Raw genomic sequence first — 26,543 nt, forward strand, 5'->3', positions numbered from 1 at the left:
AACTTTAAGGCTTTCGTGAATCGCTTTGCACTTTTTAAAAATGCTCCGTCTTCAGCATTCCAGATGTTACTTGATTCGGAGCCAGCTAGCCGACTCATGAAGGTAATGGAGCACAAGCAGAAGTTTTTATAGCTATTGAGCTATATAGGGTTCTATGGGCGCTGTCGTTTGACATTGAAACTGGACATGAATATGTTAAACTGCACTTTTAAAGGGGTCGTACGGAGACAAATATGACTACTTCCTTCCAGAAACAGCGCCACATCTGTCCATGGGTTGAATAAGGGTGAGCTGCAATACCACACGCAACCTGTAGACTGGTGTGGCACTGTTCTAAAAGGAACCTGCCATGTTAATAGTGTACAACTTCTTTAATGCAATCCAAATAATGCTTTGCATTTCTCCGACAACAATAGGGGACGGCATTAACAAAGATGGTATATTATATTTTAATGTATATATATACGGTAATGCAATGTGATAAAGAACCTTTGAGATTTTAATTCACCTCCTTTGCCCTGCAGGCACCATCTTTGTGCTTATAGGGTACCATGTATACTATTAAAAACGTTTCAGGGAATTAAGTATTGATGACGCATCCTCAGGATTTACCGTAGTGGTATGGTCCAGAGGTTACAATGGAGTTCTTCAGGACCTGCAGTAGGTTCTCATGCACCCTTGGTAATACATGCAAGGAGTATGATCACAGTCTTTGGGATCTTGGATATCATTTCAGTGGGGGATACTTGGTATGATGAGAGATCTTGCTCTAGTAACCTGCAATGACTTGCACCTTACCTCTGTAGCTTAATTCACTGTCGCTGACTCCACAGTCCTCCGTAGAGCTCTCCTTCCCTGGCTTCCCTACCCGCGATTTCCTCACACTTTTGTAGAACTGACCCCATCGCTGCCGACCAGCGTCCTTTTTCAGCCTTTTCTCTTTTGCTCTTCTGTTCTGGAACCAAACCTGATGAGAAGGTCACGACACACAACACATAAGAAACTGAAGGTGATGATCCAACCTTCTATAACATCAGATTAACCCTGTCCCGTACTGATACAGATCAATAAAGCAGTCTCATTGGTTGCCTTGACCTAATCTTCATTAGGGATGTTGCCAATATGAGGTACTTAAAGTGAATCAATGATCAGACTCTGTACTTTGAGATCTTTTTAAGATTTTTTAGGTAGATCAGTGGGAGAGACCATCTTCTTCGCAAGTCCAAAGTATGGTTGACTACACCATGTGAAACCTATTTGACTAAAAATTTTTGATACTTTGTGATGTCTATCTCCATCTTCTCAGAGATCTAATAATGAACGGGTCAATAACCAGTTGGATCAATTTCTGACTTCTATTCATTTACTGATACTCATGAGACCAAGTCATTGTCTACCAGTCTTCATAGCTTGGTGCTCATGTCACTACATGGGGACACATTATGGTTGCTGGTAAAGTCCATCCTAGGAAAGATTAAGTGTGTGTAGAGATGGGACAAGTTCTGTTGGTGGTCATGGGGGTATTTCAAGGCCTGAGGGGTTTCACCCCTCAGGCCATGAAATTCAGCATGGTCACGATCATATGGACTAACATTCATTTACAGATGGTCCTGTTTTGGCGTTAGTGATCTACGGGAAGAAGTGGACTTGGTGTCAGGTCTAGCAATGCTGAAGAACTCAGTTGAGTTCATCATCTCCAGATGCAGCACCAAGTCCATCTTTTCCAGTGGGTCACGTATTCCTGGTTCTTCTGGTAGGTGGACCATCTTAGGATACTGGACAAGCTTACAGCCTGGAGTCTAACTTTCAAGTACTGTACATCATAGTGTTGGGCCTATTCAACCAGAGGGTCGACCAGAATTTGTATAGTTGCTCTTCTACTCTTTGAGACCGTTTGTCTCTCTATTAATGTTAAGACAAAGATGGGTACAAAATACATGGGCAGAAAATCAATTGAACCTAATACTCTTGGTTGCGTTTTACGCAGAAGTCAACATTGCCTATTCCTCATCTCACTCATTATTTTTCAGGCTGAGGGTATCTGACACATCACCGTTTTATGGTGGAAAGTCTGCACCAGTCTAGCCAATTCTCTGTACCCAGAGATGTAATTTGAGGGGGTGCAGAGGGTACAATGACGCCCGGGGTTGCATAAAGAATCTCTTTTCAATATAAGGAGATCAGCACTTTAAACAATATACATTATAGTCAGATTTTTCATAGAGACCCAGGAGCTTCATGCTATTCCCCTGTCCGTACTCCTTGACTTGGGCTTATTAGCATGTGTTTTGGTACCACCATTTTGGAATGTACAGTTGATATTACATGTAGTTGTTATAGCAGTAATAATATATTATTATATATGTATATGATGTACCTGCACAACACGCATGTCCAGCCCAGTCTCAGAGGACAGCTGCTCCCTGACATGTCGGGCTGGTTTCGGCGAGTTCTTGTAAGCATTCTTTAAGGTCTCCAGTTGTTTTGCCGTTATCGTAGTACGAGGCCTTTTCGCTCCACCTTCTGAATCATCTGGATAGTTCAGAGAAATAGATCATTATTTCATTACATTACAATACAGCATGGAATGTTATACATATTATAGAAATTGTATGTAGAGCCACTACCTAATAGAATTACAGCAATAGTAATGTAATGTAGGACTGCAGAGGATTTCAGATTTACCACGGTTACTCAGTTACCCTGTCAGCAGACTATAATCTGCCAGGGATGGGAGCAAGAAGCCTATATCTGCTGTAGGGTATTCTAGGCACTTACAGGGGCACTCTCTATCCTGTATAATATTATATTAGTCAAGTCATATTCCTGCAATAATCTCATTTATTTTATTTAGGGAATGCGGTAAAATAACAACAACAAAAAAAATCATAAAAAATTCCAGTGCTGGTCGCTCCAAGCTGGGACTACCCTTTTCAGATTTACTGTTGACTAGGGGTGTAGCTATAGGAGGTGCAGAGAGAGCACCCGCTACTGCACCCCGGAGCCTCAGGGGCCCACAGGCCTCTACAATATAACAAGTCATCAGGACTATACATAGCACCTGGTAAGTGGGGGGGCCATTACATACTTTGTATTAGGTCCCAGGAGCTTTAGGTTACACCTCCGCTGTTGATCATTAAGATGTCATGTTTATGGCACGGAGAGACAGTTATATTAAAATAGGGAACCCCTTACCAACAGGGTCAATGCATTACAAAAGCTACACATTTGGTATATACACTGCTGTGAACCATTATGCAGCAATGCATCTACCAATCTCTGAAAGTCGGGGTTCGGGGTTCTATTACTATGAAACCTGCCCAAGCTGGAAATGCTGTTACTATATTCTGATATAATGAGCAGAGGCCCCGGGGAAGTGCCGACAAAATAATGAAAAGCTGATACTCCGTGTCCTTATCTGTCCTGGGCACCCAGTCTTCACCCATGGGCTCTAGCGGCCTCTTTTGTCATGCTCCAGTGACACCTCTAAGGCGTGATTGGGCTTCAGTGATCATGTGGGGTATGCCAGCGTCATGACACTTTACTGTAATGTCATTAAGTCAGCGCGCCCCACGCATATACTGTTGCCCAAGCACAGACGTTACAGGTTCATGGTAGAGAAGACTCCAGAAGAGGCCTCAAGAGCCGAACATAAATTTTGAATAAATTCATCCCGAATCTGGTTTGTTACAAACTGGTTTGCTCATCTCTACTGTTCACAAATATTACCAAGTACCTCTACCCTTATAATATATTACGGCCTAACATTTTAAGGTGTCAATTTTGCTAAACCAAGTGCATCGGGGCAGTTACAGAGCGCTTAGGGCCCCTGTGCAAGAATGATTGTGGAACCCTTGTGTTCCAAAATCTTACATATCACTAACAATCCACCAGTAGTCATTAGACAAGACTCCATTAGCTTAAGCATTTACCCATAAGTTACTGTTAAGGTTATAGGGCCCCTGAGCAGGTGCACAACTTGTACCATTGGTGTGTCCGCCCCAAAGTGCATTGGTGTGTCCGCCCCAGTTGCATATGCTAAAAATGTGTCTTTCATACGTTACACTTTAATGTGTTCCCCTTTAAAAAGACTTCTGATATATTTACGACCAACTTCTTTTTTTTCTAATTCAGCGATTGAATGTATCATAATTCAATAACTCCCATCATCATTCACCACAATCCATGACAAATAGCAGATCTGGGAAGAAGCTTCATCTATTACCAGAAAGTGCTAGTTCTCTGCTCTGATGCTGTCACTGATGATGTCATGAAACCAATTACTACATTTTATTTCAATCAAACACTTCACTACGAAAAGTAGGAGAAAAATTTACACTCTGTTGAATGGCCCAGAGAAGTCCGGGCTTCGTGGTGAATTAGAATATACAATGATACATCGGTACATACTCAGCTTGAAGTGCGGTATTGGATAACTTGTCTGTCACATACTCAGAATGACTCTATGCAAACAATTATCAAAACCAGGAAACATCAACAGAAGGCATACAATGGAATAGATGGTAACATTCACATTAAATTTTTATACGTATTAATGTATTTGTCTAATCCCTCAAGGAACACCTACCTTATGTAGAAGCCTTTAGATCAGGGGTAGGGAACGTACGGCTCTCCAGTTGTTGCAAAACTACAACTCCCAGCATGCATACTCGCTCTGCTGTTCTTGGAACTCCCATGGAAGTGAATGGAGCATGCTGGGAGTTGTAGTTTCACAGCAGCTGGCGAGCCGAAGGTTCCCTACCCCTGCATTAGATAATCCTATTTAGCCAAGAAGAGGTGGAGAAATGGCCATAACCTCCATAAGTCTCCTCGGAGCCAGACAAATACTCAGCCCCTTCCCCTGCTCTATGTAGTCAGGTAAGATCTGGCTCCTAAAGACGTGATGGAGGCTTCAATTAACCCCAATGGACATAACATGCAACAATTCCCACCGAACTATCCATGAAGGTCCGAATTCAGACTCAACAAGACAAAATCAACCTATGTGTATTGGCGGTACATCATAAATGACATCTTAGAAGCTAAGCGACCATGTGTAGCTGTCTGGTTACCCTCTTGGTTTGGCCTACCGTTCACTAGGTCTCCAGCCAAACTACCAAAGAGGGTCAGTATATTTCTATGACGTCTACCAACTGTGACTTCAGATATCAGAGAATGGAATGATATGGCTTCATATACCAATAAGAGATTGAAGGATTCCTCACCATTCTGCTTTGCGGTCTCGTAGTCCTCTTTACAGACTAACCGACCGTCCTCCATGAGGTAAAACTCATCTCCAGTTGCCAGCTGTCGACTACAGATGATACAGGAGAAGCAGTGTAGATGGTATACAAAGTCTTGGGCTTTCCGTACCACTTGGGTTGGAGGGATTCCCTGTTGGCAGGCTGTACACTTGGTGCCAAATCGTCTGGTAAAGAAAAACATAGATGTTAGAGACAACTAGAAAGAAGAGTCAAATTATCAGAGGAAATTCATTACACTACGGCCTCAGCCTACTGCGGGGTAGTGATGCCTCAGACATGACCTGCCACCAGACTGGGCCGCCATATGTATATATTGTAATACTTCATAGCGGCATCAGACTGGGCCACCATATGTATATATTATACTACTCCATAGCGGTATGAGACTGGGCCACCATATGTATATATTGTACTTCTTCATAGCGGCATCAGACACGGCCGCCATATGTATATATTGTACTACTTCATAGTGGCATCAGACTGGGCCGCCATATGTATATATTGTACTACTTCATAGTGGCATCAGACTGGGCCGCCATATGTACTGTATATATTGTAATACTTCATAGTGGGCAGCACGGTGGCTCAGTGGTTAGCACTGCAGCCTTGCAGCGCTGGAGTTCTAGGTTCAAATCCTGCCAAGGGCAACATCTGCAAGGAGTTTGTATGTTCTCCCCGTGTTTGCATGGGTTTCCTCCGGGTACTCCGGTTTCCTCCCACACACAAAGACATACTGATAGGGAATGTAGATTGTGAGCCCTGTATGGGACAGTGACTGACAATATTTGTAATGCGCTGCAGAATATGATGGCGCTATATAAGTATAATAAATAATAATAGCGACATCAGACTGGGCCGCCATATGTACTGTATATATTGTAATACTTCATAGCGGCATCAGACTGGGCCGCTATATGTATATATTGTACTACTTCATAGTGGTATCACACTGGACTACCATAATAATGAAGACTCATCTGGTTGGCCAAGATTCTGACATAATACTGGACTTCTAATATGACAGGGCCCAAAGCTTCAGAAGAAGATGTGTGAGGTTGACTGTGGAATTATTTTTCACTTGGACTTTTATGAGCAAATACACAAATAACCTGAGACCAAATTCAAGATATGAGCTGAGTGTGCAAATACAGAAGACGTGATAGTTGCCATTGTACTATATATTTCCCATTCCTTTTGTAGCCATTTTTGGCTTTGGCTCAAAAAAGCGCAACAAAAAAAGCTGCATTTCCGCAACGTGGGGCCTCAGCCTTACCAAGTATTTTGTTCAATCATTAAAGTGGTTGTGAAATGTGAAAACATTAAAAAAAAAAATACAAAAAAATAAAATAAAGTGAACCCCCACTCATCAATACCTCGCCCCATCACAGGTTCTAGCCCCTCCCCAGCAACACAAATGTCTCCAAAGTAAAAATGACCATAATAGAGAGTGAAAACTATTTAAAAAAATAAAATAAAATAAATTTCGTGCTATTTAAAAAAAAAAAAAAAAAAAAAAAAAAGGAAAGCAAGTGAAAAAACCCCAAAAACATTTCCCTTAGTTTTTTTGTTTACATTTTCTTGGGTATTAAAATAAAGAAAAAAATATGGAAAAATAAAAGCAAGATAAAAATAAAGGCCGATTTATTACCAAAAAAAGACGCTAAATGTATTTGAATAACCCAAAGGGAAAAAAATGTTATAGCCCTCAAAACTGCATGTACAGAAAAAAAAAAAAAATGTGTGCGGTCCCAAACCATGGAAAATAGGCACTGAAGTGGTTAAACGAATGCCAATGGGATTAGCCGGCTACTCAATGTGTATGGGGTAGCCCCAACTTTCTTCTGAATTCAGATGTTCTGGAAAAGGATTGGACTGCTGGATTTTGGCATGGACAGTCCTTTCGTTCCCAGGGTAGATAAGTTGCTGTCAGAGTTTCCTGAGTATTGTATTATATAACATGAAATGCATAATAATAGAGGACTGTAAGGGTAAATGCAGATAGGATGGATTTACTAAGAAAAAGTGATCAATGAACCTGCAGCCTCTCAATTAATGCTGCGGGCTGAAAGCAGGAGCCCCGGACGCATTTTGGACAGTGACACCATGATGGAAATTTCGCCGCACGTCCACCCCATGTGACTCCAGTTCTAGATCCTACACTGAGTGACATCATCATATGACAGCACGTGATGTCACTGGAGGCTAAGGACTGGGTCCAGATATTGTACTGGGAACCAAAGCAGAAAACATAAGTTTTTACTCCAAACTATTCGATAATTTCCTTGGTTCTAAACAGAAGAGAGATGAGAAGAAATAATAGCAAACAGCCTTAAAATGGAGATTTCTGGAGTTAATGGCTGGTATAATATAAAAGTATCTCTTGACTATTGATTCGGAAAATGCTAATTCCCGGTGACGGGGCCGCTTTAAATGTAATTAAGCCTCACCCCGGAATAAATGTTCCTGACTGTTAAACTTGGCTACTGTCTCCGAATCCTTCCAAGCTTCTTGACATTCTAAGCATCAAGACGGTGACGGCTTCCAGCTATCTCACTACTTCCAAGGATAAAGCCTGCATTGCTGGGATTACATTATCAAGGCTGAGGAGAATCTGTTCGGTAACACAGGCCATCTGAGTATCAGTATTAGACTATAACACACCGCCTATAAATACTAGACCGCTATCTACCGCTCTCCTGCAATGATTACAGAGGTTAGGGTGACCATCAGCGAGGGAGGGGCGTCAACTTGAGAAGATTGCATTAAATATTCTGTGTCATAGGGCACAGCTGGGTTTAGACTGATTGTGAATGCCGGAGACCATGTACTGAGCCACACCATGCTTGGTCTTTGTATATAGGTGAAAGGCTAAAACACCCCTCGCAATATCACGTCTGGTGTCTCTGGTTGCTTTGCAAGGATTCATTACTTGCTATAAGGTATGCTGGTAAGATAAAATAAAAGCTAAAAAAGTCTCATCTACGGTCATGAGAAAAATGGAGTACACCCCTCCAGGGTTATACGTATCAGGATGTAATAAAAATCTAACTTAAAATATGGTAAATGCAGATTTACAGATTCCGCTGATTTGTTATTTAACAAAAACTTGGCCAAATGTCGACGTCCCGACAAGTTCACTCCAAGTTCATGGCAGAACAATTACAAAAAGCCTGGTATGGCTCATGGCTGATGTCATTTACTCTACTTACTCCCATTGGATAAAAATAAGTCCATGGTCATGTGATTTACAGTCCGTGGTCATGTGCTGGACACAGGTGCGCAGCTCGTTATAGTCACAACTCTGCCTGGTAATGAGCTGTGCACTTGTATATCACATGATCATGGACTGTATACCACAAGACCATGGACTGTATATCACATGACCATGGACTGTACATCACATGACCATAGACTGTACATCACATGATCATGGACTGTACTTCACAAGACCATGGACTGTACATCACAAGACCATGGACTGTACATCACATGACTATGGACTGTATATCACAAGACCATGGACTGTACATCACAAGACCATGGACTGTACATCACAAGACCATGGACTGTACATCACATGACCATGGACTGTATACCACAAGACCATGGACTGTATATCACATGACCATGGACTGTACATCACATGACCATAGACTGTACATCACATGATCATGGACTGTACTTCACAAGACCATGGACTGTACATCACAAGACCATGGACTGTACATCACAAGACCATGGACTGTACATCACAAGACCATGGACTGTACATCACATGACCATGGACTGTACATCACAAGACCATGGACTGTACATCACATGACCATGGACTGTATACCACAAGACCATGGACTGTATATCACATGACCATGGACTGTACATCACATGACCATAGACTGTACATCACATGATCATGGACTGTACATCACAAGACCATGGACTGTACATCACAAGACCATGGACTGTACATCACAAGACCATGGACTGTACATCACAGGACCATGGACTGTATCTCACAAGACCATGGACTGTACATCACAAGACCATGGACTGTACATCACAAGACCATGGACTGTACATCACATGACCATGGACTGTACATCACATGATCATGGACTGTACATCACATGATCATGGACTGTACATCACAAGACCATGGACTGTACATCACATGATTATGGACTGTATATCACAAGACCATGGACTGTACATCACAAGACAATGGACTGTACATCACATGATCATGGACTGTACATCACATGATCATGGACTGTACATCACATGACCATGGACTGTATATCACAAGACCATGGACTGTACATCACAAGACAATGGACTGTACATCACATGATCATGGACTGTACATCACATGATCATGGACTGTACATCACAAGACCATGGACTGTACATCACATGATTATGGACTGTACATCACAAGACCATGGACTGTACATCACAAGACCATGGACTGTACATCACATGATTATGGACTGTATAGCACATGAGCATGGACTGACTTTTATCCACTGTAAGTAAGCAGAATGAATGACAGCAAGCAGAGATCTGGAAAACCACAAGGAAATTATACAGAAAGTATTTGAAAATTGTAGAACTTTTTATTACACAAACAATAACCTTTGTCTCTTGATATTGATCTGAAACTGGACAACCCCTTTAAGTTTGCAAAGCTGCATCTGCACCAACTACAAGACTTCTGGAACAACGTCCTTTGGACTTACAACACCATAGTATGTTTGGCCATGATGCACACTACCATATTTGTCAAAAACCAAACCCAGCCTATAAGTACAAACACCTCATTCCAACTGTCCAGAAGGGAGATGGAGGAATGAACATGAACGGTTCTGTATACCAAAGTATTCTAGAGTCAAATGTGAGGCCATCTATCTAGACCGAAGCTGGGTCATGCAGCAGGACAATGAATCCCAGCACACCAGAAAATTTACAATGGAATGATATGAATGTAGGTGATGCAGTCACCCAGTCACAGTCCAGACCTCAACCCAATTGAAAGCGGTGATAGGACCTTAAGAGAGCTGAGCAGAAACCAATGTCAATAAACCTCAATGAAATGAAGCAATCTCCTCCAGAACACTATGTGAGAGATAAAGTCATATAGAAAACATTTACTTCAAGTTATTGCTGCTAAACGGCAGAATTTTAAGACCTTTTAAGAACCAGACATTATTTTTATTATGTCCTGATACATAAAATGATAGAATTTAAAGAGGACGAGTTTTGTTTTTCTCATAACTGCATAGAATGAAATAGACCTTCTTAGTGGAAACGAGGAACTTGCTCTAACACCACTTTCTGGAAGGAAGCTCCCTATCCATCAATGCCTAGTTTTCATGAAAACCTAATAGCATAATCATGGAATATGGCCAAGCCATAATAACTCCTCCAAAAGGGAGAAGGACCCATCTAATAAGTCCCTGTACACCTCATGGTGGTGTTGCCTTCATGAGACATAGCTCCTTTAGGGCATAATGAAAAGTTACGCAATTGTCTAATATTCTGGGGGTTTTTATCAACGCCTTGTGGATCTTCATCTGATCATGAAGATGTTGTGCTCTGTGTACAACACCACTATCACTCCAAATAATACTTGTATAAACTTCTTCTCTTTTTATTTCTGAGTAGTAACTTTTAGAGATGAGCGAACACTAAAATGTTCGAGGTTCGAAATTCGATTCGAACAGCCGCTCACTGTTCGAGTGTTCGAACGGGTTTCGAACCCCATTATAGTCTATGGGGAACATATATTCGTTAAGGGGGAAACCCAAATCCGTGTCTGGAGGGTCACCATGTCCACTATGACACCCCAGGAAATGATGCCAACACCCTGGAATGACACTCGGACAGCAGGGGAAGCATGTCTGGGGGCATAAAAGTCACTTTATTTCATGGAAATCCCTGTCAGCTTGCGATTTTCGCAAGCTAAATTTTTCCCATAGGAATGCATTGGACAGCGCTGATTGGCCAGAGTACGGAATTCGACCAATCAGCGCTGGCTCTGCTGGAGGAGGCGGAGTCTAAGATCACTCCACACCAGTCTCCATTCAGGTCCGACCTTAGACTCCGCCTCCTCCGGCAGAGCCAGCGCTGATTGGCCGAAGGCTGGCCAATGCATTCCTATGGGAATGCAGAGACTTAGCAGTGCTGAGCCAGTTCTGCTCAACTACACCGTGTGCCGAGTGTGCACACTCGGCTCTGCTTATCTGCTCAAAAGTCAAGTGATGTATCTGCTGCTCTCAGGGGGAGGGAGGAGGGGCTAAGTGCACGGGAGCAAGCCTGTGTTTCTAGCTATTCCTGTGTCTGCACCACATGACCTTCCTGCTCTCAGATAGGGGAGGGGAGCTGCTTTCATTTCTGAACTCGTCTTCTGTTCTCCTAGTTATCAGGCTAGCTAATTCAATTGTGTTCTTTATGGCAGAGACAGGCAGTCTCTGTATGTAACACAGAATGGAGTTGCTCCTGCCTGTACTTCATAGTCCAATATTGTGCATATAGTGTTGTTTGAGGACCTTTGATGACATCACAGGCCCTTCAGCCGCCCCATAGGATCCCGCTATGCGGTGGGCGGAGCTACTCAATAATTTTTTTGGGGGGAGCTAAACGGCAGGTTGCATATGAAACCCCACCCACCAAATGATGCAAGACACCAGGAAGAAATAAGATTTTACAGCAGTGAAGACTGGTGAGTATGCGACGTGGGAATACCCCTTTAAGACCACCTGCTCTGCTCTTTACACAACCGCTTCCAAGACTTCTCATGTGTATCCCTTATACTTTGGAACTCACTATCACGACACATAAGACTGTCCTCCACAATCACAACCTTCAAGAGGACCCCAAAGACTCAGCTTTTTAGGAAAGGCTACAACCTTCAATAACCCTGATACCTCCACACCACCAACAGTTTCTACTCTCATCTACTATCTCTATCCCCCTTCCCCCATGGATTGTAAGCTGCTCTAGGCAGGGCCCTCTATCCCGCTGTTGGTCGCTGTTAGTATTGTACTTGTTTTGTATTTTGTATTTAAATTCTCAACTGTAAAACACCATTAATATAATCATGTCCAGCAACATGGAATTAATATAATCATGTCCAGCACCATGGAATTAATATAAAAATGTCCAGCACTAGACAATTAATATAATCAGGTCCAGAACCATGGAATTAATATAATAATGTCCAGCACCAGAGAATTAATATAATCATGTCCAACACTATGGAATTAATAAAATAATGTCCAGCACCAGAGAATTAATATAATCATGTCCAGAACCATGGAATTATTATAATAATGTTCAGCAACATGGAATTAATATAATAATGTCTAGCACCAGAGAATTAATGTAATCATGTCCAGGACCATGGAATTAATATGATCATGTCCAAGACCATGGAATTAATATAATAATGTAGAACACCATATAATTAATATAATAATGTAGAACACTATGGAATTAATATAATAATGTAGAACACCATATAATTAATATAATAATGTCCAGCACAATAGAATTAATATAATAATGTCCAGCACCATGAAATTAAATAATAATACCATGGAGTTAATATAATAATATAGAACACCATGGAATTAATATAATAATGTAGAACACCATAGAATTACTATAATAATATCCAGCACAATAGAATTAATATAATAATGTCCAGCACCATGGAATTAATATAATAATGTACAACACCATGGGGTTAACATAATAATGTCCAGCACCGTGGACTTAACATAATAACGTACAACACCGTGGAATTAGTATAACAATGTGCAACACCATGGAATTAACATAATCACATACAACACCATAGATCTACTATAATAATGCCCAGCACTCGTAACATAATAATGTACAACACCATGGAATTAATATAACAATGTCCAACACCATGGATTTAATGGTTCTCTAAAAATAAATAATAATAGTACAGAATACAAATTAACATTTCTGTTTTGAAGATGCTTGTCAGGCTGTCCATGATGCCAGAACCAGCAGAAGATAGATAGTATTGAGACATAAGACAGTTACATACATACAAACATAGATATGTAGATAGATAGATAGATAGATAGATAGATAGATAGATAGATAGATAGATAGATAGATAGATAATAGTAATAAGATAGATATGAGATACATAGATAGGAAGATAAATAGATAGATATTAAATAGGTGTAACAAGTAAAAGAAGTAAAATAGGAATAAGAGAGAGACATGATAGATAGATAGATAGATAGATAGATAGATAGATAGATAGATAGATAGATAGATATTAAACATAACATAAATATTGATAGATTTGAAATACATTGATATGTAATTAAAAAATTAGATAATATGTATAGGTAATGAGAGAGTAATGATAGTGCTAGTGATGAGATAGTTATGACACAAACAGATAGTAATGCGATAGATAGATAGATAGATAGATAGATAGATAAGTAGCTAATAATAGAAAAAAAAAAAAGAAATATTCCAGAGCAGCACTAGTGACTATAAATCCATTGGTGTGAGCCCAAAAATACTTTTATAATTAGACCTAAAAAATGGGCAGCACTCCACTTTTTCCAGATGCGAAAGGTAAATCTTTAATCCGTAGGCAACATTTTGCTTCTATTAAGAACTTTTCCCTTTTTGGCTTGGAGTGCTGCCCATTCTTAGGTCTAGATAGATAACTAGGTACAATATATATAATGAGATACATAGATAGAAACTGATATAGATTCATGTATTGAAATAGATAGAAATTAGATACATACATGGATAAATACTAATAAGATAGCAAAATTATAATAAAATACATATATAGATATGAAATAGATAATATATACATAGATAGGAAGATAAATTTAAGAGACATAAAGAGCTAGATAGTAAAAAGGTATAAAGATAGACGGATGGATAGATACATAGACAGTAATGACATTAATAGATAGGTAGATAGGGTATAGATAAATAGATAGATGATAGATAGATAGATAGATAGATAGATAGATAGATAGATAGATAGATAGATAGATAGGAGATAGATAGATAGATAGAGATAGATAGAAGAAGATGATAGATAGATGATAGATAGATAGATAGATAGATAGATAGATAGATAGATAGATAGAAGATGATAGATAGATGATAGATAGATAGATAGATAGATAGATAGATAGATAGAAGATGATAGATAGATAGATAGATAGATAGATAGATAGATAGATAGATAGATAGATAGATAGATAGATAGAAGATGATAGATAGATGATAGATAGATGATAGATAGATAGATAGATAGATAGATAGATAGATAGATAGATGATGATGATGATGATAGATAGATAGATAGATAGATAGATAGATGATGATAGATAGATGATAGATAGATAGATAGATAGATAGATAGATAGATAGATAGATAGATAGATAGTAATGAGATAGATGATAGATAGATAGATAGATAGATAGATGATCATAGATAGATAGATGATAGATAGATAGATAGATAGATAGTAATGAGATAGATAAATAGATAGATGATAGATAGATAGATAGATAGATAGATAGATAGATAGATAGATAGATAGGAGATAGATAATAATGAGATAGATAGATGATAGATAGAAATAATATATAATAGATATAATATAGATAAATAGATAGATATATATAATATAGATAAGATAGATAATAGATAGATAGATAATAAATAGGCTAGATAGAAAGAATACATAATACAGATAGATAGATAGATAGATAGATAGATAGATAGATAGATAGATAGATAGAAGATTATAGATAGATAGATAGTAATGAGATAGATAAATAGATAGATGATAGATAGATAGATAGATAGATTAGAGATGAGCGAATAGTGTTCTATCGAACACATGTTCGATCGGATATCAGGGTGTTCGCCATGTTCGAATCGAATCGAACACCGCGTGGTAAAGTGCGCCAAAATTCGATTCCCCTCCCACCTTCCCTGGCGCCTTTTTTGCACCAATAACAGCGCAGGGGAGGTGGGACAGGAACTACGACACCGGGGGCATTGAAAAAAATTGGAAAAAGTCATTGGCTGCCGAAATCAGGTGACCTCCATTTTAGACGAATAGTGGATTTCAAATCCGGGTCATATGAGAATGTGAACTTTGTGACTATGAGACAGGGATAGCTGTACAGGCAGGGATAGCTAGGGATAACCTTTATTTAGGGGGGAATGTTATTAAAAATAACTTTTTGGGGCTCTATCGGGTGTGTAATTGTGATTTTTGTGAGATAAACTTTTTCCCATAGGGATGCATTGGCCAGCGCTGATTGGCCAGAGTACGGAACTCGACCAATCAGCGCTGGCTCTGCTGGAGGAGGCGGAGTCTAAGATCGCTCCACACCAGTCTCCATTCAGGTCCGACCTTAGACTCCGCCTCCTCCAGCAGAGCCAGCACTGATTGGCCGAATTCCGTACTCTGGCCAATCAGCACTGGCTAATGCATTATATTGGCGTGATGAAGTAGAGCTGAATGTGTGTGCTTAGCACACACATTCAGCTCTACTTCATCGGGCTAATAGAATGCATTGGCCAATCAGCGCTGGCCAATGCATTCTATTAGCTTGATGAAGCAGAGTGTGCACAAGGGTTCAAGCGCACCCTCGGCTCTGATGTAGCAGAGCCGAGGCTGCACAAGGGTTCAAGCGCACCCTCGGCTCTGATGTAGCAGAGCCGAGGGTGCACTTGAACCCTTGTGCAGCCTCGGCTCTGCTACATCAGAGCCGAGGGTGCGCTTGAACCCTTGTGCACCCTCGGCTCTGCTACATCAGAGCCGAGGGTGCGCTTGAACCCTTGTGCACACTCTGCTTCATCAAGCTAATAGAATGCATTGGCCAGCGCTGATTGGCCAATGCATTCTATTAGCCCGATGAAGTAGAGCTGAATGTGTGTGCTAAGCACACACATTCAGCACTGCTTCATCACGCCAATACAATGCATTGGCCAGTGCTGATTGGCCAGAGTACGGAATTCGGCCAATCAGCGCTGGCTCTGCTGGAGGAGGCGGAGTCTAATGTCGGACCTGAATGAAGACTGGTGTGGAGCGATCTTAGACTCCGCCTCCTCCAGCAGAGCCAGCGCTGATTGGTCGAGTTCCGTACTCTGGCCAATCAGCGCTGGCCAATGCATTCTATTAGCCCGATGAAGTAGAGCTGAATGTGTGTGCTTAGCACACACATTCAGCTCTACTTCATCGGGCTAATAGAATGCATTGGCCAATCAGCGCTGGCCAATGCATTCTATTAGCGTGAACTGAGTTTGCACAGGGGTTCTAGTGCACCCTCGGCTCTGCTACATCAGATTGCTACATCTGATGTAGCAGTGCCGAGTGTGCATCAGATGTGTAGTTGAGCAAAACTGACTCAGCACTGCTAAGTCTCTGCATTCGCATAGGAATGCATTGGCCAGCCTTCAGCCAATCAGCGCTGGCTCTGCCGGAGGAGGCGGAGTCTAAGGTCGGACCTGAATGGAGACTGGTGTGGAGCGATCTTAGACTCCGCCTCCTCCAGCAGAGCCAGCGCTGATTGGTCGAGTTCCGTACTCTGGCCAATCAGCACTGGCCAATGCATTTCTATGGGGAAAAGTTAGCTTGCGAAAATCGCAAACTGACAGGGATTTCCATGAAATAAAGTGACTTTTATGCCCCCAGACATGCTTCCCCTGCTGTCCCAGTGTCATTCCAGGGTGTTGGTATCATTTCCTGGGGTGTCATAGTGGACTTGGTGACCCTCCAGACACGAATTTGGGTTTCCCCCTTAACGAGTTTATGTTCCCCATAGACTATAATGGGGTTCGAAACCCATTCGAACACTCGAACAGTGAGCGGCTGTTCGAATCGAATTTCGAACCTCGAACATTTTAGTGTTCGCTCATCTCTAAGATAGATAGATAGATAGATAGATAGATAGATAGATAGATAGATAGATAGATAGATAGATAGATAGGAGATAGATAGATAATAATGAGATAGATAGATGATAGATAGATAGATAGATAGATAGATAGATAGATAGATAGATAGATAGATAGATAGATAGATAGAAGATGATGATAGATAGATAGATGATTGATAGATAGATAGATAGATAGATAGATAGATGATAGATAGATAGATAGATAGATAGATAGATAGATAGATAGATAATGATAGATAGATGATAGATAGATAGATAGATAGATAGATAGATAGATAGATAGATAGATAGATAGATAGTAATGAGATAGATAAATAGATAGATGATAGATAGATAGATAGATAGATAGGAGATAGATAATAATGAGATAGATAGATGATAGATAGATAGATAGATAGATAGATAGATAGATAGATAGATAGATAGATAGATAGATAGAAATAATATATAATAGATATAATATAGATAGATAAATAGATAGATATATAGAAATAATATATAATATAGATATGATAGATAATAGATAGATAGATAGATAGATAGATAGATAGATAGATAGATAGATAATAAATAGGATAGATAGAAAGAATACATAATACAGATAGATAGATAGATAGATAGATAGATAGATAGATAGAAGAAGATGATAGATAGATAGATAGATAGATAGATAGATAGATAGATAGATAGATAGATAGATGATTATAGTTAGATAATAGATAGATAATTAGATAGATAGATAGATAGATAAATTGATAGATAAATTGATAGATAGATAATAATGAGATAGATAGATGATAGATAGATAGATAGATAGATAGATAGATAGATAGATAGAGTCATTTTGTTTTATTTCCCATCTATTGTGACATTGGGAAGGATAATCTTTTCAGGCCATTAGTTGCCGCCTGTCCTAAGCTCTTATTTACATGTAAATACCATCAGTATTATGAGCGATGATCTTGGGATTTATTCTCATATCAGGACACATCCATGGTGCCGGACACATATACTGTTCCATGTATCACATTCCCTGAGGTTTTTCTTGCCGTTTAGTAGACAGCGCTGCCTCCAGACTTGAGGTCACTTCTTCCTACTACAATATTGGACTTGGCACTTGACTGCTCAAAGTCAGCATTACAGAGCTTACATAATATGGAGCCGCCAAATGTAAAGTAATGAAGGACGAGTGATAAGAAACCTCCAGCCAGGGGGAGATGTGCGCATTAGATGTCGGCCTTCCTACATGCATAACATTTCAGAGGACATTGCACTTCCCTCCTTATGGCTAAGGCCCCACATAGTGGGCTACAGCGAAAAACTGCCCGAGCTTCAATTCTGTTCTAACAGCATTTAGTAACATGCTTTACAGCACAGTCATGTTATAGACAGCAACAGACCTCAATAAATTGGCTCCAGACTATGGGAGTTTTCTAGACAAACTCGAGGAGAGGGGAAGTAGATAAGATGTGACATTATCTATTGCCAGTAGTGGATGCGATGATGAGTCAGCAGTGTTATCTATAGTGGTATTATCTTCTTGTGTAACCCTGTCTGTCCTGGATGTTATGTAAATGAGGTGACTGCTGCAAAGAAAACTCCTACAAAATTGGCAAATGTTAGGCCCCTTGCAGACGACCATGGGTGAGATCCATGTACTATCCTTGCACACTGACCCATTCATTTCTATGGGTACATGGGACCATGTTTTTCACTGATCAGTGATCGAGCCGTGATTCCGCACCACATCACATAGAACAGGCTCTATTCTGTTCATTTTTTGTGGAACAGACTCACCCACAGAAGCCTAACCATTTTCTCTCTACATGACTCGTGCAGACACCGCGGACCCCATTATAGTCTATAGGGTCCATGTGGTTTCTCTGCTAACTGCTTTGTAATGTGTTCGGTATTCTATTCAGGGTTCCCCATGCAGACTCCCCAAATGGAATACTGGACACAAATGTGAACCAGCCCTTAGTCCATAATTAGGCTAAATTGCTGAAATGAAGATTACAGGATTTAGTTTTTGTTTTGTTTTTTAAAGAGGACCTTTCATTACTTGGGACACACTCGGTTTTATATACTGCTAGAAAGCCTTTCACGATCTGTGCCCTGGGTGAAGAGCTATTGGTCCTAGTACCGTAGCTCTTCACCGTCAGAAGGGCGTTCCTGACAGTCAGTCAGAAACGTCCTTCCTCACAGTAGCGCCTATAGCCATCTATCAAAGTTAACAAAACCACTCTTACCCGTCACATGAGCCCTATGCCTTGGGATAACCCTGGACTCTGATCTATCCTTCAAATCGCATGTTCAAACCCTCAACACTTCCTGCCGCCTCTAACTCAAAAACATCCACCGAATCCGCTCCTTCCTCACCCCTGAAACTACTAAGATGCTAGTCCATGCCCTCATACCCTCCCGCTTAGACTACTGCAACACCCTTCTCCATGGACTCCCAGCAAACACCCTCGCCCCCCTCCAGTCCACTTTAAACTGCGCTGCTCGCTTAATCCACCTCACCCCCCGATCTTCATCGGCTGCTCCCCTCTGCCAGTCCCTCCACTGGCTACCTATAGCCCAGCTAATTGAATTCAAGCTACTAATGTCAACATGCAAGGTCACCCACAATCTGACCTCTCCATATATCTTCAACCTAATCTCCTGCTACCTGCCCACACGTAACCTCAGATCCTCCAACGACCTCCTACTCCGCTCTGCCCTCATCCGCTCCTCACACAACCGTCTCCAAGATTTCTCCTGTGCATCTCCCATACTCTGGAACTCCTTACCACGACACATAAGACTGACCCCCACAATCACAGGCTTCAAGAAGGCCCTGAAGACTCACCTATTCAGGAAGGCCTACAACCTCCAATAACACTAGCACCACATCACCATCTGTACAGTCTCCCCCTCTCCTTCTGTCTCTTCCCCCTTCCCTCATAGACTGTAAGCCCTCGCGGGCAGGGCCCTCTACCCCACTGTGCCAGTCAGTTATTGTTAGTATCATATCTGTTTAGTATATTCTGTGTACTGTATGTAACCCCCAAATGTAAAGCACCATGGATTTAATATAATAATGTACAGAGCCATGGAATTAATGGTGCTATATAAATAAACTATAATAATAATAATAATAACAATAATAATAATAATAATAATAATCATATACGATTATATAACCCCCATATACGACTATATAATACCATATACGACTATATAACCACCATATACGACTATATAATACCATATGCGACTATATAACCACCGTATACAACTATATAACAACCATATACGATTATATAACCACCATATATGACTATATAACAACCATATATGACTATATAACCACCATATACGATTATATAACCACCGTATACAACTATATAACAACCATATACGACTATATAACAACCATATACGATTATATAACCACCATATATGATTATATAACCACCATATACGACTATATAACCACCATATACGATTATATAATAACCATATACGACTATATAATAACCATATACGACTATATAATAACCATATACGATTATATAACCACCATATACAATTATATAACCACCATATACGACTATATAACCACCATATACGATTATATAATAACCAATAATAACGTGGCCGTATAAAACACATGATGGAAATTTACCTTTATGAATTATTTTGCATAATAAAATGTTAAGAATCCAAAATATTCACTTAAATTTTTTTTAATATAATTTCAGGGATCATTTTATTTTCTGTAGCCCAATCCTATAAATGTCTCTACCTTCAATTTAAATGCAAAGGAAAAGCAAAAGTAAGTGCCCCCCTCCCCATATTCTGTGACCTTATATAACTCTATTATGGTCACTCTATACTAACACAGTTTGATTTCTAATGAGATTAAAACCACATCTCTGAATCTATAGAGGACGAGAATACCCAGCAGAATAGCCAGGCCTGCACGTATAGGGACACACAGGGCTTCTCCGGATTGTCTGGAATATACCGTTGTGGTTTATATTAAGTAGCGTCCATATAGATTCTGGTACAAACACCATGGTTACACTGGAGCACAACACTGCCTATCTTAAAGGGGACCTCTGACATATGCAGGTGACTCAATACCTAGATGTAATAGTCTCTGAATTTCAGAATTAGAAGATAATAGATAATTTTATAAAATAATGCAAATAAAAAATCCAAATCTCATCAATATTATTGTGAGTTTTTGCAGGAACTCGTCAGGGAGGTTGTTCCCGCCATCTTGGAGAACTAAGCCCAGATCTTCTGTGGATGTAGGCTTACTCCAATCCTTCTGTCTCTTCATGTCATCCCAGACAGACTGGATGATGTTGAGGTTTGTCGGGGCCTTATCATCACTTCCAGGACTCCTCCTCCAAAGGGCAAAGGTCACAACAAATATTGATGAAATCATTCATACCTTGGAGTATTGTTTTCACACCTGCCTAAATCTTTTGTACAGTACTGTATGCCCAGTGATATGGCGTATTTTCCACCCAATGTAGATGCACTAGATAAAACAATCTAGACTGTATGATTTTGGCTAGTTGACAGGTCCAGCTCTGTGCCCCATTTGAGCCCATGAAGACTGTAGGGGCCAGCTGAAGCCATACATCCAGTCTCGTCCACCTTTCTGCAATGCTTGTACACTACCAGACATGGGTGACCATGGCCATAGTGAGCTTATTGCCCAATGGCTATAGTACAAAGCATTAGGTATCATATTAGCCAAGAAAAAAGTTAATTGAGGGTTTAAGTTAGGTTTCTGTTTGCTTTGTGGGGAGCCTTCTGTTAGTGCCCCCCATATGGTGCACTATTATATTATATCCAAACAACTATATCATTTGCTTCTATTTGATCAGTAAGATGCCTAAATAACAGTGCCATATCTTCTCCACTTAATTTAATAAGATAGTACATAGTGTCTAAGTAACAATGCCTTATAATACTAACAAATACCACCATACTGTGCTCAAATAATACCAACATACAGTGCTCAAATACCACCATACCATGCTTAAATTAATCCAACATACAGTGCTCAAATACCACCATACTATACTCAAATAATACCAATATACAGTGCTCAAATACCACCATACTATACTCAAATAATACCAATATACAGTGCTCAAATACTACCATACTATACTCAAATAATATCAATATACAGTGCTGCTCAAATACCACCATACTATACTCAAATAATACCAATATACAGTGCTCAAATACCACCATACTATACTCAAATAATACCAATATACAGTGCTCAAATACCACCATACTATTCTCAAGTAATACCAACATACAGTGCTCAAATACCACCATACCATGCTTAAATTAATCCAACATACAGTGCTCAAATACCACCATACTATACTCAAATAATACCAATATACAGTGCTCAAATACCACCATACTATACTCAAATAATACCAACATACAGTGCTCAAATACCAACATACTATACTCAAATAATACCAACATACAGTGCTCAAATACCACCATACTATACTCAAATAATACCAACATACAGTGCTCAAATACCACATGCTATACTCAAATAATACCAATATACAGTGCTCAAATACCACCATACTATACTCAAATAATACCAATATACAGTGCTCAAATACCACCATACTATACTCAAATAATACCAACATACAGTGCTCAAATACCACCATACTATACTCAAATAATACCAATATACAGTGCTCAAATACCACCATACTATACTCAAATAATACCAATATACAGTGCTCAAATACCACCATACTATTCTCAAGTAATACCAACATACAGTGCTCAAATACCACCATACCATGCTTAAATTAATCCAACATACAGTGCTCAAATACCACCATACTATACTCAATTAATACCAACATACAGTGCTCAAATACCACCATACTATACTCAAATAATACCAATATACAGTGCTCAAATACCACCATACTATTCTCAAGTAATACCAACATACAGTGCTCAAATACCACCATACCATGCTTAAATTAATCCAACATACAGTGCTCAAATACCACCATACTATACTCAATTAATACCAACATACAGTGCTCAAATACCACCATACTATACTCAAATAATACCAACATACAAGGCTCAAATACCACCATACTATACTCAAATAATTCCAATATACAGTGCTCAAATACCACCATACTATACACAAATAATACCAATATACAGTGCTCAAATATCACCATACTATACACAAATAATACCAATATACAGTGCTCAAATACCACCATACTATACTCAAATAATACCAACATACATTGCTCAAATACCACCATACTATACTCAAATAATTCCAATATACAGTACTCAAATACCACCATACTATACTCAAATAATACCAACATACAGTGCTCAATTACCACAATACTATACTCAAATAATACCAATATAAAGTGCTGCTCAAATACCACCATACTATACTCAAATAATTCCAATATACTGTGCTCAAATACCACCATACTATACTCAAATAATACCAACATACAGTGCTCAAATACCACCATACCATGCTTAAATTAATCCAACATACAGTGCTCAAATACCACCATACTATACTCAAATAATACCAATATACAGTGCTCAAATACCACTACACCATGCTTAAATTATACCAAAATACAGTATCAGTGGCGCCCCCATCAATGGGAACCTATAATTGTAATCATGGTTAACACATCCGCCATATATAATGCAGGGGACACAAATATCAGCAGAATATTTTTCAGTTTTTTGGGAATTGATTTGGAAAAATAGTGCGATTCTGTACAAAGCGAAGGTGCTCAGATGATAATGGAGTCTGACTTTTCCGTCTACTCCTCCTATAAATATTCAGAGACGCTGAAATGTGATTAAAGGTTTGGAACTCACTTGAAGAAGTCGTCTTTACAGTAAACATTTCCAGCCCGCGAGAAGCAGCGTTCAGCCAGGGGTACCTGGCACTCGCAGCACTTAAGGCAAGCACTGTGCCAGTGTCGATCTAGAACCTTCAGGATGAATTTATCTAATATGTGCTCATTACATCCCGAGCAGCGAGGAATCTCTGCGGAAAGAAAGAGCAAAGAAAAGGAGCCGTAAATGAATGGCGAATTCCAACATCACTAGCGTTACTGTAATATTTCTCTGCCCTGAGTTACCAATACTGCTGCACAATGGTGCCCAAGACACAATGGCTGCTAAGTGAGCGACCAGGCCTTGTTTCAAACATGCTCATCTATGGACGTAGGATAAGTAGACGGATCCCTATTGGATAAGAGCATGTACCCCCTGTGGCCACTGGTCATCAGACCGCAGATGGTGGATGGATCTCTGTGGAGCTACATAATGAAATCAAATTTATGGCAACTTGTACAACATTGCAAATATTGTGTTGCCAGTCGCTTCAATTGAATTGGTTGCAGGGTTATTATTAGGCGTTATGTAGTCGTGAAATATTATGATACAACTAGAAGTCGCCGTGCAACCATATCCTAAACATGGCCAGGATAAGACAAGCAGTTTATGCATTTGCATTGCCCCCCATATATTTTTCAGTACAGTAATAAGCTACACACCGGTACCATAGACATATTAATAACTATTACGCCCGTGCCCACCTCTATATTGTGCTTGGTACTCAATACTAATACCTTGTATTCAGCCCCCAAACCAAGACCTCCTATATCAGCCCTATAAGGGTAGAATGTAATAGTATATAGGACTCCTCTATTGATATAGGCCTTTTGCCTGTATAGTGTATAGTGTACAACCTGCCAGATTTGTGCATGTAACACTATACAAGGCTACATGACCGTGTGCACGTACAGATCTGTGAAAAATGGAAAGGACGGCACATGAGAGTAACATGAAGCTTCCAGGCCCCGATGTAGAATCTGTATCAGGCCCAAACTATAATGTATCCTTTATAGTATTGGTCCTCTCATATTGGGAAGGGATAGCTAATGGGCCCGCAAGGTGACGGGGTCAGGATTCAACTGCACCCTCTTAGGTTATACCTCTGCTTTCCAAGGACCAGGCTCAAGTCACATCCCCTAACTAGACCATTGAATATCACAGTCATGTGCACAGGGCTGTAGAGATGAATGCATGGTGTGTTATCCATGAAGATGACGGCACACGGCTGATAATACAATGGTCATGTAACATGTCCTGTAATACTTAGTGTGCACTAGGTAGTCTAAACACAGGCCAAGTCATCCCAGTTTCCTACACAGGCTGATATATACATTCTAGTGAATCCCATCCGCACATTGTAGAAAAATACCCGCAGCTGAAATGCTGCAGTTTCCAAAATTGTCGAGTTTTTGGAAATTGCAGCATGTCACTTATTACTACGAAAAAGTATGAAAAACCACTATGGGTTTGCCAAGGAGTTTTTTGGCTGTGGCTCGCTATGTGGGGCCTAAAACATATAAAAAAATATACTGCACCGTGTGTACACCAGTTTTTAATTCAAGTTAAGCCAAAATTCTGGCAAAATGAGGCAGGTTTATAAAATAACCCAGGAGCCGATGGAGGTTGTGCCTCATGTATGAGGAGGTGACGCCTCTGTACGTTGTAGGGGATATGTATACCAGCTTGTAGTCTGTGCACATTTCCACCATCACTTCCACTTATATGAAGATAAATCTGGTGGGGCCATCGTCAGCCCTCCATTGTGGGGAAATGGAGATGGCACAGAAGTAAAAAAAAATGACCTTTTTATTTTGCACAAACTTCCAATTTGCACAAAAAATGCAACATTTTATGCCCTGTACCCCAAAAATCAAGGCATACGGAATAAGCCCCATTGTGGTTAGTAAATCTGTCCCAACATGTACTCACTGCCAGCCCCCATGTGTGCCACAAGCTAGCAGATATCTAAGAGAAATTTATAGAAATGGTCAACCTGAGTACTGTATATACTCGAGTATAAGCCGAATTTTTCAGCCCAGTTTTTGTGCTGAAAAAGCCCCCCTCGGCTTATACTCGAGTCAGCAATGCCAAGTGGGGGAGGGAAAAACCCCAGTCCTCAAGCTCAGGGAAGGGGCAGACAGACAACCAAAACACCCCCTCCCCTTCCCCAGCACCCAGCCTCTACTGCACCCAAAAACTCTAACCATTTTAATTTTTGAAATTTTCCAGCAGCTGCTGCATTTTCCCCCCTCGGCTTATACTCGAGTCAATAAGTTTTCCTAGTTTTTTTGTGGTAAAATTAGGGGCCTCAGCTTATAT

At 40.0% G+C, this 26,543-nt stretch overlaps 2 protein-coding genes across 2 annotated transcripts in view; both read right to left on the reverse strand.

The window, feature by feature from the left end:
• The window catches only part of QSOX1 (quiescin sulfhydryl oxidase 1), a 146,977-nt gene that overhangs the window by 47,996 nt on the left and 72,438 nt on the right, over positions 1 to 26,543 (reverse strand). The window lies entirely within an intron of this gene.
• Positions 1 to 26,543, reverse strand: part of LHX4 (LIM homeobox 4) — a 45,206-nt gene that overhangs the window by 1,761 nt on the left and 16,902 nt on the right. The window contains exons 2-5 of the mRNA XM_075287917.1: positions 24,201 to 24,372; positions 5,226 to 5,428; positions 2,378 to 2,532; positions 799 to 967 (exon numbers count right to left, since the gene is read on the reverse strand). Coding sequence (XP_075144018.1) covers positions 799 to 967; positions 2,378 to 2,532; positions 5,226 to 5,428; positions 24,201 to 24,372 — 699 coding nt within the window. The remainder of the gene's footprint in view (positions 1 to 798; positions 968 to 2,377; positions 2,533 to 5,225; positions 5,429 to 24,200; positions 24,373 to 26,543) is intronic.

Source organism: Leptodactylus fuscus, chromosome 9 (genome assembly GCF_031893055.1).
Source record: "Leptodactylus fuscus isolate aLepFus1 chromosome 9, aLepFus1.hap2, whole genome shotgun sequence".
NCBI lineage: Eukaryota > Metazoa > Chordata > Amphibia > Anura > Leptodactylidae > Leptodactylus > Leptodactylus fuscus.